General features: G+C 44.6%; 1 protein-coding gene across 1 annotated transcript in view; it reads right to left on the bottom strand.

Moving 5' to 3' along the window:
* Positions 1-261: 261 nt before the first annotated feature.
* The window catches only part of LOC104516610 (tolloid-like protein 2), a gene marked incomplete at its 5' end in the record, with an annotated part of 36,829 nt that continues 23,801 nt past the window's right edge, over positions 262-13,289 (bottom strand). Inside the window, 8 exons of the mRNA XM_010161001.1 lie at positions 262-880; positions 2,353-2,603; positions 3,646-3,859; positions 4,685-4,797; positions 5,591-5,716; positions 6,335-6,515; positions 7,284-7,444; positions 9,105-9,230. Of these exons, the coding sequence (XP_010159303.1) occupies positions 746-880; positions 2,353-2,603; positions 3,646-3,859; positions 4,685-4,797; positions 5,591-5,716; positions 6,335-6,515; positions 7,284-7,444; positions 9,105-9,230 (1,307 nt within the window). The remainder of the gene's footprint in view (positions 881-2,352; positions 2,604-3,645; positions 3,860-4,684; positions 4,798-5,590; positions 5,717-6,334; positions 6,516-7,283; positions 7,445-9,104; positions 9,231-13,289) is intronic.

Consider the following 13,289-nt stretch of genomic DNA (forward strand, 5'->3'; position numbering starts at 1 on the left):
TTAAGCTTCTCCAGTCATGTCTTGCATCCCATCACAGCACTTCCCTGTCAGCCACCACCCTTCCCTTGGCGACCACATCAAAGCATTTCCATTCAACATATACCATGACAATTACTGCAGATCAGATGCTGGGCTTTGCTCGTTCACCATGATCCAGCCCTAAAGAGACTGCCCCTGTGCTCCTGCCTACCTCTCAACCCACATTAACCAAGACAATAAATAGATGGGACAGAAGAAATGATGGAGTCTCAGCCATCTGGTTGTTCACTTATTGCACAGAGTATTTTGGGCTGGTAGGGGAGAGTGGGTGGCTCCCAAGGTCCTTTGAGAAAATCCTACTAGGTGGCTGTCCACATCATCTGCTCCAGAAAATGTGTTCAGACAGCTCATGTGTACAGGAGGCTTAGGAAATGTCACCTAGAAAGAGGATACACAAGAGCTGAAGGCTTTTCTCAGTTCAGTCTCAGTCTTCACTCAGCCCCATGGCAAGCTGTGCAAACTATAATGTTTATGCCCTGGCAGGTATGATTAGAAGACAATTTTTGGTCCGGGGTATATTAATCAAGAAAGTATCATGCTAATAAATTCAGAGGCAAACCTTTGAGACTGGATTTAGTTTTAGTTACAGAAAACACTGTACACTGCTTTTGGCCAGGTGCACAGAAGCTTAAAAAAAAAAAAAAGACAAAGATCACAGTTAAATGTCTCAGTCTTCAGATGGGAATGTCTGCGAGGAGCAGTCAAACTACTTTCTCATGTGCAATGCATCCTGAAATTTGGTACTTATGTATCGGGCGTGAAAGCCTTTCTTGTTGATCGTGTCGTCTGTGTGGAATCGAATCATGATGGAATCTCCTGCAGAGTAGATTTCCTCCAGAGGCTGCAGAAAAGTAAAGAAGACAGCACAGAGTGGTCAAGCCTGCAGGCTAAATAACTCTGTGCTATGATGCTAGAATTTACGCTCACAGACTGGATAGAAAACACAGACATTGAGCACTCTGTACCTCCTGCCTTGCTCTGACTTCCTGAGCACATTCCCTTGCTCTTTGCACGCTTGCCCTTTATGCTTGAAGACCGATGCCAGCCCACTCTACAATCCCAGTTCCTCCAGCTGTTTTTTGCAGGTCACATTCACAGGACGCCCTGGATGTTCTTGTTCCAGTCTTATGAGTTACACAGAGTCACAGAGTGGAAGGAGTTGGGAGGGACCTCTAGAGATCATCTAGTCCAACCCCCCTGCCAGAGCAGGATCACCTAGAGCAGAGCACACAGGAACAAGTCCAGGCAGCTTTGGAAAGTCTCCAGAGAAGGAGACTCCAACACCTCTCTGGGCAGCCTGTTCCAGGGCTCTGTCACCCTCACAGTGAAGAAATATTTCCTCATGTTTAGGTTGAACCTTCTGTTTTCCAGTTTATGGCCGCTGCCCCTAGTCCTGTCACTGGACAACACTGAGAAGAGTCTGGCACCATCCTCCTGAGTTTTCTCCATATTGTCCTAATCTTTTCAGGAAATGACACAATTCAAACTGGATCCTGTTCGGCAGCTGAGGCCCTCCCAGGGTTCATTAGCAGGAAAATAACTTAGCCACATATCTGGTTATCTCCCCCACTGTTGTGACCTGCCACAACCTCCCTGTGCTTCTCTGCAGGACCAACACTTTCCCAGCCATCCTCCATTTGTCAGTGTACAAGTAGGTAGATTACTAACTCGCTGCCCTGAACTTCTTCATACCAAGCTGCTGTGCCTTTATTTTCCAGACCATCTCCCTGATTTGCAAGGACTGCTCCAACACACCTGCTCCTTGGATGGCTTTCTTTAAATGCAATTTCATTGCTGAAGTCCTCGAGAAATTTAACACAGGAACTCTGGTATTAAATACCACACACTGTCACTCATGGTAACAGTCACTCCTCTTAATGGGGACATAGATAACAGTTTAGAAGATGGTATGCCACCCTGGAGTCAACAAGCAAGTCTGCAAGTCTCTCCACTCTTCACTCTAACCATAGCCTGGCCGCAATGTGTCTTGGCTGTACTGGGTGAAACTGGCCTTTGGAAGCTGTTTCCAACATTTACACAATATTTTTGCTGCAGGGAGGGGGCACAGCAGCATGGCAGTCCCGCACTGCTGCCCACGGCCCCAGGCTAACATGGGAAAGTCAGTCAGCAAGGCTTTCAGACCAACTCTGCTTCAGATAAAATGCTGTGATGTCTAGCAACAAGAGAAGCAGCAAAACCCAGACACGCAAGGCATTCTTATCACCAGTTTGTGAGAGCTGCCACTCTCCAAAAAGGGTACACTTCCTTGCCACCTCCAGTTATGCCTATGAAGTTCCCACAACCACAGCTTACCCCTGAACCACAGAAGCGTCCCAGGCGGGGTGCAGTGCTGTCGTAACCATCATAAACCTCCATGTAGTCATACCCACAGTCAGCCTCCTCCTCGATCTCAAATGTCTGGAATATCAGCTCCACCCCATAACCATCTTCAGCTACAATCACCCATTCACAGTTTGCTTGACCTGGGTAGTTGTTGTCCCCAAACTGAGCATGGGAATACAGCTCCTTAGTTCGTACTTCAGCCTTTAAAAGCCCACCACACTCTGGAGGAAGAAAAGAGTATAAAACACAGTCTTATCAAAGGCCCTACCTCATAACAAAGACTCACCATCCCTATCTTGGGCCAACTGTAGGGAGAGAAGACCTCCAGCATGAATTGCATGTACAACAGGGAGGGTAATTAACCACTGCACCAAATTACCGTAAACCACTGAATTCTCCAGTCACCTATGAATCCATTGACCTACATAGTGTAGAGAAGCTTGGCCCTTTTGATACAGAACATGGAGGGATGGCAGGATGGGGTTCCTGCCAAGTTATGCTCTGGAAAAATGTATTATTTTATGGAGCAATTGCTTAAGAGGAGGACTTAACATGTTCTTTTCACTTGTCCTGCAGCTGAAATTCTGATTCCAAGTATTTTGCCAGCAGTAGGCTGAAGCACGTTAAAAAGGAGGGACCAAAATAATCCTTTTTTGCCCACGCATTGCACAAGGGTAGCCTCATGCTTGTGCACAATGCATGTGCTTTGGTGCAGAGCTTCCCTGCAGCCAACTGGGAAGATGCCTCCTCACCAGTCCCTCACGCACTGCTGCTCAGAGTACTTTTCATCTGTCTACAGTGGCAGGGATTTCAAAAAAGTGAACATTGGTACAACACACCCACCTCTGGGCTGCCACAGACAGAAGATCAAGCTTGCTGTGTCTGCCCACAGCGCATCTCTCCTTGCACCAGAGCCAACCTGTTCTGAGTGTGGGCCAATATACAGGCTAAGTTGCATCACCTCATTTTTTGAGGGTTGATGAGGAAAAGAACGAGTTGCTGCTCAACCAAACACCTCCAATTTAAACAAAAGAACTGTGCAGGAATGTCTGACATCAAGAGATCTCTGAGCTGATAAGGGAGCTGGCATTTATGGTATGGTGCCAATAATGGTCTGGGAACTGGTTAGCATAATTTACAACCACTTAAAATTCAGGCTAAGCTTATCTGGGAGAAAAGTGTGTCTCATTTTGCCTGGTAAACAATGCAGTGAGATTTGATGACATCTTATCTCACCAGGGTATTGTCAGGCAACCAGCTTACCTGTGCTGTGCTTTGCCTGGAAACCTTTTCTTTGCACAGAAGCATCGGAGTAAAACCTGAGGAACATTTTGTTGGTAGAAGCCACTACAGGGTCTGGTTTCTTGCTGCCACAGAAGCGGCCAAGGATAGGTGACTTGCTGTTGGGCCCATCATACATTTCCAAGTGGTCATAGGCACATTCTTGGTGCTGTTCAATCTCAAACTCATTGAAGGTCTAGAATAAGGAGATTTGACACACACTTGTAAATCTGAGGATACAATTTAGCAGAGGATGAAATGCCAGGTGAGAAACAGGTCAAACAGTATGCCTGTCAAACTCCTCCCACAAAGGAAAAGAGGAGAGGACTTTTAGACAAGAGTGATTTTAGGGTGGTAAAGCTCATATGAATGTCCCATGTAGCCTTAGCTTTGCTGCCTCACAGGGGTGCATGACAATAATTTTCAACTGCAAGCCTTATATACTCTTATTTTCCTGCTGGGACAATTTTCAACTGCAAGCCCTATATACTCTTATTTTCCTGCTGGGAGCCCTGACTAGCACACTGAATGTGCAGTTCTTCAGTACTACTTTCACTGAGCACAGGGATCCAGGCATTGTTTCCTCCAGTGCATGGGCCACCTGCACAGCTTAGGGCATGTCCTTTCACATGCATCAGGCCTTGCTGTAAAATGTGTCTGGCACTTCTCCCTCAGAGGGGCTGGGGACTGGCCCTGCCATCACCATATGCAGACATGGTCCCAACAGGTCAGAAGGAGAGGTAGGGAGGCATGTTACTCCTGTTAACAGAGAGAGCAATGCTCCACAGTTGTCATCTGCTGGAGTCTCCTCCAAGCTGCCTCATCCCTGCCTCGTATCCCTCTGAGACCTAATGCCCTTTTGCAGCCCAGGGGCAGACTCCCAGAACACCCTCCTCCGAGCACCCCATGCATGATCCACGGGGATCAACCTCCCACTCACACAGTGGCCAGGAAAAGCCACTTGAGCCCCTCACAATCCAGCCTGCTTCTCCCCTCATGCTCCCACTCACTGGTTACTCACTACTTTCACTCGGTGGCCAGGCGTTGCAGAGATGTTCCAGGTGCACTCTTTCACAGGCCAGTTTGGACTGCTCATTGTTCCCTCTGCACCACTCAGCTTGTGCTCACAACCCGCTTGAGAGAGAGAGATCACAAGATGGAGGCACCGAGGCAGGTCTCACATGGGAGCCACGTAATGTCCTACATGCACCTCTCTCCCACTGAGACCCTCCACAGGGCATAAACAGGGAAGGCTTCAGTTACTGAATAAGCTCTTTTAGCATTATTGCATAGTTCCAGTGGGTTTGTCCCATACTTTTTTGAGCTAACCTGGCAGATGGTGAAATGGACCATCTGATTTCCCAGGTCCTCATTAACCTCATCGACCTCATCCAATTCCTCACTCCCAAATATAATCTACTGCTCCTCCATCTTGTCTGCCCTGTTCCCAGTGGCATGGTGTCCAACCCCTCCACCATGTTGACTCTGGTGCTGTCTCAGCCTAGAGTTGTTTTGCTCTGAAAGCTGAATCAGCTCATGGAGAGATCAGACAAGGACCAGAGATGGCATACAGGAAGGCCACGGAAGCACACAGAATGGGCAGAGGTGCAGGATGAAAGGCAATTTTTGGAGTAGCAGGCAATTAGATCAGCTCATCCTGCAGTGACCAGTCTTCTAATGGTGATGTCCCACAACTGCTCCTTTTGCTAGCCCAACATCTTGCCCCCACCATGTCCATCCCCCATGGCCATATAGAAGGCCAGATGGGAACAGATCCAGCTGAAAACAAGCCCTCTTCTTCCTTTTTCTAGGTAGTTTTTCAGCTATGCTGCACAAACACCCTTCCGACATTGGGCAGAAAGCACCCTGGACTCAAGTGTCATTGAAGCACCTTGTCTTTCCTGAGGACAGGGAGTGGGGACCTCACCTTCTTTACAATCATGCCCATTTTCATGCAGCATGAAGCCATTCCTGCACTGGCATACGTAGCTCCCAAAGGTGTTGATACATTCGTGCTGGCAACCACCGTTGTCTTTGGAGCATTCGTCCTTGTCTGGGCAGGATCAAACCGACAAATGCTGAGTTGACAGTGAGAAACAGACTACCACAGTCGCCAGCTGGGAGTCCCATACCCAGACTGGCAAGTACCAGTGCAAACCTCCAACCTCTGCTACTGGATTACTCCAGTCAGCTTTTTAACCCAGACACAATTCTCTTAAATTATCTTTCATTCCATAAAATGCATCACAAATGTGTTTCATTATCTAATTTGAGTTTTGAATAGTTAGACGCTCCTATCTAAAAGAAACCTTTAGCAATGTCTCATTTCTGGAGAAATTTTCTAACTCTTCTGGTTTCAGAAGAAATAGCTTTTTTTTAATTACTCCAGGGACAGAAATAACTTTGAGGATCAGGTTCCCCATTGCTTCTTGCTGTGGAAGGACTGGAGGCATTGATCAAATCCTTACTGACACCACACTGAAACTGGACAATACACTGCACTGAGAAACCAAGATGGAAGGTGACACAGCACAGAGCAACCATGCTTTTTAGATGTAACTAACTATGTCAGGCTTTTTCTGATACGAGAGGAGGTTGAAGAAAATTCACCAAAACCAAGAGGTTCCGTCAGAGGAGAGAGCTAAGCAAGTGAAAGAATGCAGCCACGTACCAGAGAAGTAGTGAACTTTAAAGCCTTTTTTGGAGACAGTGTTGTCTGATTTGAATTCCAATCTCATGTTGTTGCCATACGATGTGATTACTTCGGGCTTCTCTGAGCCACAGTATTTGCCATGCAGCTTGGAGTCAGAAGCCAACCCACTACGAACCTCAACATAGTCGTATTTACAGACCTGCCAAGAGAGGAGGAGATGTCTCAGCTCTGTGGACTTGGAACAGAGCATTTCAGAGGAAGGGAACAGAGGCTTGACTGACAGGGACAGAAACAGCCTTATACTCAAACACACTCCTAACTTCCCCAAATTCTCCTCTGTCAGTGGTCTCACTCCCTTCCCTTGCTGACCTGGCTTTAAAGCATGGGTGTGTTTATCAGAATAGTAAAGTTTCCATTTAATTTAGCTAAAATAATTACTCCCACCTTATCCAAGAATCTGACAGTGTTGAATGAACTTCAGCAACCTGCTGAATTAAGGAACAGCCACTGCTCCCATTTACAGTGGGTAAAGCCAGACCTGAAAGCTGTGTTCAAATTCCACCCTGCCCATGGCAGGGCAGAGAATAAACTCTTTTACTGATTATTTTGTTTATCTTTGAAGAATTCTACTTCATTATCCATTTCCAATTATTTTCCTGCAAGGGCAGCTCTGGGGAAGCAGGGGATGGGACACCTATTGGGGGTGGAAGTTGACCTACAATAATGCAAAACTGGAAGAGAAAAAAAGCCCATTTAGAACAGTTTTAATCCTTCCACTCCATAGAGAAAATAGATCCAGACTTCAAGGAGAATGATCACTGTTAATGGTTTAGTATATCAAGGGCAGGGAAACAACCAGAAGCTCCACCAGTAAGACAGAGTCTCCTCTTCCTTGTACCCCAAGGAGTTATCCAGTTCTAAGTTAGCCAATAGTCACACCTCTGAGATGCAGGGACTGGTTACGTACATCATTGCCTTCCAGCTCAAACACTTCGAACTGCAGAGAGATCCGGTACTGGGCTGGAGCTACCACCTGCCAGACGCAGTTTTTGTTAGTAGGATATTCCTTGGGCCATCCAGGGCTAGTAATGGTCCCATTGAGCTTGGTGATGAAGCCCCCACAGGCAGCTGGAGAGGCAATAAATGAACACAAGTTTTACTTGGTTCTGTTCAGACACAGATTGGGCCACACTGTTAGCTAGGAAATTAATCAGATCTCAGCCTCCAGAACAGGTTTAAAATGCTGGGAGCTGTGAAGAAGACAGAAGCCTCACCTACTATAAATCACCAGTGAAACACACACAGCCAGGCTATGGCCCTGCGAGCCACTTAAACCATGTAAGATTGATCTCCTTTTTACTCTCTAGCCGTAGGCTTACGGTGGATCAGCTGACTTGACATGCACAAGAGAGTTGTAAAGGCCAGCTTGGTAAATCGACCCACACTCAGTCCTACAGACCTTACTATTTCAAGTTTATAAGTAATGGAACAATTAGAAGATAACAGAATCCTAGAGAAGACACCCCTGTCCACTCTGTATCTTCTCCAGGGAAAATAGAAGACAAAGACTTTATTACCCCATTTCCCTAAAAAATTTAGGACATTCCAGCTTCATCTTCTTTTGGGAGGGCATGGCTTTTACCTCAAAGGAATCAACCTCAGTTTGCTCTTTTGCTGCAAAATCCTATTTGTAACAAAGCTTTCCCCCATCCCCTCCCCCTGTTTCTTGGGAGTAATGAAATATGGACAGATCTTTGAAACTCAGGGATAAAAGCTTCCTGCATCTTGTTCCCAGCATTAAGAGAACCCAAGGGAGAAGCTTCAGTACAAAAAGCGTAGCAAGCGTGTCTGGAGAAACAAAAGCAATTTACTCTGATGTGCATCACTACAATTTCAAAGACTATTCTTCCTGTATTGCCTACAAATGAAGTTTAAAATAGGAGGTTAAGAGTGAAGTTAAAAAAAAAAATTGCCAAATTATACCAACTGCTCAAAATTGCAAGAAATTATTTTAAAGGTAAAATAAAGCTACCATGAAAAAATTAACCCTATTCCAGGCAAAACCAGCACATGTACACATCTAACTATGCCCTCAACAAGTTGATAGTAGCCTTTCCCGAACAGTTTGATAAAAGTAGAAGTCAGGGCAAACCAGATGAGTCTGAGAGCACCACTCACAGCGTGTGGAGCTCCCTACACATGACATCACACCAACAGCTGTATTGTTGGTGGGAGCAAACACTTGTTGCAAGAGATTAACTGTATAAATAGAGAGCTGACAGAAACATTTTCTACCTAAAAGGTAGGGTTTTCCCCCCTGTTAGGGAAATGGGGAAACAGAAGAAAGGAATTACTTCTCAATACAGAGAATGTGTGTCTTGCATGCAGGAAAAAACACTGGTATTTTATTCTATAAAAGAAATTTTTTGTAAAAAGTTCAACCTTAGATTGAGATACTTTTGGGCCACCCAATGGTTAGGGTTGTAATGCCCACCCTCCCTCATGCTGCACTGTAGGACATCTGGTTTGAACAGGGATCTCTGGCCATGATGAACAACTGGGTTTAGAGATGTTTAGCAGTAAAGAATCACAGTATTTTCACTTTTTCAAACAAAAGTTGTTTTTCAATGGAAGATGTTGACAAAAGATTTTTTTTCAGGTGGGGGAAAGATAAAGAGAAACAAAGAGGATGTAGGGCCAAGGAAAATCATCTCCAAGATTGTTCAATTTCATCATTATCTGTAGTACCCATCCTATAGACAGATGCCTCAATATGTAGGTTACTCACCTTCACAACTCCTTTTATCAGCTGTCAACTCATAGCCGGGCTCGCAGGTGCATTTGTAACTGCCCAGTGTGTTCTCACAGTGCTGCTCACACCCACCATTGTCTGGCAGAGAACATTCATCCATCTCTGTCAGGAGAAAACCATAAGTCACACTTTCCTGACCATCCAAGCCTCTCATATTCCTGATGCCACACTTCCGGATGGAAGGATCAGAACACTAGATGACAAGCTGAGCCCACAGAGCAGGCACTGCAGCAAACCTCACAGGTGCTAAAGTACTCCCACCACCAAAACCATGAAGGACTACAATTACTGTTACCAGTCAGGAGTGCTTTTTCTAGACAAGAGCAGGAAAACATGTTCTCCTGTAAAGACTTCACTGCCTTTTGTTCTCACCTGCCTCCCCCCACCCTTTTTTATTTTGTTGTTGTTGGTTGTTTTCTTGGTAGGTTGTTTTTTTTAATTTATGAGTGACTTGAGCTACCAGGAACCAGCCCATTATGGTACCCACAGTAAGGGAGTTGCACCCACTGAACGGGGTGCAGCAGAGGAGCTGGGAGGACATGCAAGTAGTTCCTCCTTTTCACAGACACATGAAGTCTTGATACTCGACTCTGAAGTCAGGTTCTTCCAATCACATCTCAATCTGAACTGACATCTTAATACACAGAGAGATAGATGTACTGGCTTCTCACCCTGACTCCATGTGCATCCCGGTTGGCCTCAGCAAGCAGACAAACTCCCACCCAGCTGTTTGCTCACTCCCCAGCCACTCATTGCAGTGCAATGGGGGAGAAAACAGGAAGCACAGCAGCAAAAAAGTTCTTGGGTTGCGACAGGGAAATTACCCACTGATTACTGTTGTGGGCAAAACAGGCTCAACTTTGGGGGATTTAATTTATTGCCAATTAATATAAATATTTGAGTACTAATTTGGGTACTGGGAAACAAAAACTGGAAAAAAAAAGAAACAAATATTAAAACACTCAGGGAAAACACATTTGCACTCCCTTTTCCCAGGCTCAACTTCATTCCCAACTCCTCTCCCTCTGCCTTGTATCACCACAGCTTACACTCAATCTCTTCAGCAAAGCCGTGAGTGTGCAAAGGCAGGAGGCCATGGAGAGCTACAGTCAGTACATGACTCTGCTGCTCCTTCCTTCTCATACTTCCTCCCTGCTCCAGCATGGGTCCTCCACAGACTGCAGGGATTATCTGCTCTGCCAGGAAGCACCTCCACCTTCTCCTCCTCTAACCTTGTTTTTTCCTCTGCTGGTTCACACTTTTTGTTCCCTCTTTCTCCCCATCATTTTGATCTTTCTTAAACATGTTTTCACAGAGGCACCACCAGCTCAGCTGGTGGGCTCAGCTGTGTCCTGTGGCAGATCCACTGCTGAGCTGGCTTGAGCCATCTGTCTGGCACAGGGCAGCCCCTGCAGCCTCCCACAGCCAACACCTTGACACCTACACCCAGTATAATGTTCCAGTAACAGCTACTGCTGCGTAGATCAAATAGGAACATTCCTGACTAGATTATCATTGTAGGTCCCTTCCAACTGAAACACTTTATTCTCTTCTATTGATAACATTGTCTACCTGCAAAGCATTTCCACAGTCAGAAACACCCCACTGCAACAATTCCACTCCAAATAGATTTTATTTTCTGGTTTCTGTTTGTGGACTCACTATGAAGAAAGTAGAGTATTTCTTTGCTGTTCCATACTTGGGTACCAGTTCAATAGCTTTTAATCTGGCTGTTAAATCACTTGCTTGGAGAAAACAGAGGTTGTAATTCCTACAATCATCAAAACCCCCCTGTGATCAGTTTTTACCATGTCCTGGCTATGGATAAGTATATTTTGTAAAAAAGTATTTTCTTTCCTCTAATGTTAGCCATGAAGAAGAAAGACACAACAATGTGTGTGAAAGACAAGCACATCACTACTAACACTTCAACCATACACGAAATAGGCTTCAGTGACAAAAACAATTTGTTTCCAAATAAAGATAAGTAATAAAGAATAATCCTAGAGCTTTCTGTTGAGATGATATACATGATGGGATGGACATGAAGTAATTGCTCTTCATATCTTCCTGACATTGTCTCTTGGATGTGGACCAATGGCTTACCCCCTCTGAGATGTCTTATTCTCTCTGAGCTGTTTGCAGGTTTATTTATCTGGAAAGTTACAAGTTACCAATGCAAGTTATCACAAAGCATAACATTCAATTCCATCCCTAACTCAACTTAAAAAAAGAAATAGAGTTATTTTCTTTCAGTGTTGGAAGGCATGTCATTGTAGCTCTCTTCTTTAATAAGTCACTAAGGCAAAGCTGTCCCATTGCTCAGTCAGCTAGGGGTGGCTGTCTGAAGAGTGCCTGCAGAGCCATCTAAATCGTTCATTTACTTTGTTCATGGAGTGGCTGGTAGTCACGATCCCTCTGGATATGGAGGTACAGGCAGCAGACTTCAGATCCCACCATGAAACTCCACATATAGCCTGCAAGTATGTCTACCCTGCTTTTGCAAACTGACACCAGCTCTGCCCACAATGCAAGCTGGCTAGAAGCTGTGTAGCTATGGCTACTGTGGTGCTTGGCCCAAGCCACTGTGCTCTTCAGCTAGACTTACTGGCATAGACTTCAGAACAGCCTAACTATCCATGAGCTACTAAGCTTCTGGTTCACACTGTGAAGTCTGAGCAGACAGTACAAGATCTAGCCTGCCAGCAAAAACTCCACAGAAAATACTTATGTCTGCAATTGTACCACCAGTGAACATTTATATGGGTTTTTTACATAATAAATGAATAAATTTATTTCTGACTATGTTTATCACAAGGAAAGTGTCCCAGTTTCAGGTGTGTTACTTTCTTCCCCTTGCCAGAGAACTTCAGATTTTAGAGACTGACTTGCTGCAAGCCAAGAAGTCTCCATGTACTGCTAATCCCTGAAAGACAACTCTGCCACAGTCAGCCTGCACTGTCACCTCTTCAAAGAAGCCAAAACATCTTTAGGAAGAAGCATTCTCTGTGTCTTTATGGAATCTGAGAAATTTAAACAAGGAAGTCTAGACATTGTGAGAGTTGTTCAGGGACTGGAATGAAACATCACAGTATCTGCCAGTGATCTTGCAATCACCCTTTGTCACAGCCCATTTGGATCTTTCAAATTTAAAGGACAACATACCCTGTGAATAAAACTTTATTTATTTGTGCACTTATGAAAAAAAAAATTAGTTAAATAAAGTTACAGGTTATAAGTTATGAAACCTTATGACTTCAATGGTGAATAAGTGAATTCACATGATAGACTAGTCTGGGCAAAGGGAACTGAGCCCCTGTTTGTCATGTTTGTGTATTTCTTAATGAGCTCATGGAATAAAGTTTAATTCACATAGTACATTGTCCTGTAAATTTGAGAGATCCAAACAGATCATGACACCCTTAATGCATGACAGAAATTAAAGTAAAAATAAATGAAAGACTTATGCAATCCAAATATTGGCATTCCAGCTATTATTTCTGTACAACCGTCACTGAACCTAAGAGAACCTCACAGCAGCTCCACAGGTATTTTCCCAAGTGGTTAGATATTTGGTTCTTGCCTCTGTCAAGTCACCAAGATGCTGGTAAAGGACTACGGCTTGGGTGCAGCTCTTAAGAAAAATCTTAGTCTCCATTCACATCTTCCCAAAGAGGATCTCAGTTTAGAAACATATTTGCTTTCTAAAGCACTCAGAAATTTTCCCTGGGATTCTACTGGCATTCAAATTTACTCCAGAGGTTTTATTTGCAATAGAACTTAAGCAGAGAGTTATATTTATATATAGTCTAGTGGAGGGTGTCCCTGCCCATGGCAGGGGGGTTGGAACTAGATGATCTTTAAAGGTCCCTTCCAACCCAAACCATTCTATGATTCTATTTAACACTCTTTGTGCAATACTGTACCTTCTTTGAAAATGTCCATGATCCTTGGCATGGATAAATGGAGGTCACATTCTGTCCAGCTGTGCAACACAAGGTGTTAATGCCTGTGCTGGTACTGGCCCAATAGTCATTCTTCTGTCTTAATCAGGGAGGTGGTGGTCATGCCTCAGCACCAAACCCCATTACACTCTCAAAGCAATTTGTATTTGATATTGACAGTTGTACAGACAAGTCTTCACAGCTCTTAACTACAAGC

Source organism: Eurypyga helias, unplaced genomic scaffold (assembly GCF_000690775.1).
Source record: "Eurypyga helias isolate BGI_N326 unplaced genomic scaffold, ASM69077v1 scaffold3371, whole genome shotgun sequence".
Lineage (NCBI taxonomy): Eukaryota > Metazoa > Chordata > Aves > Eurypygiformes > Eurypygidae > Eurypyga > Eurypyga helias.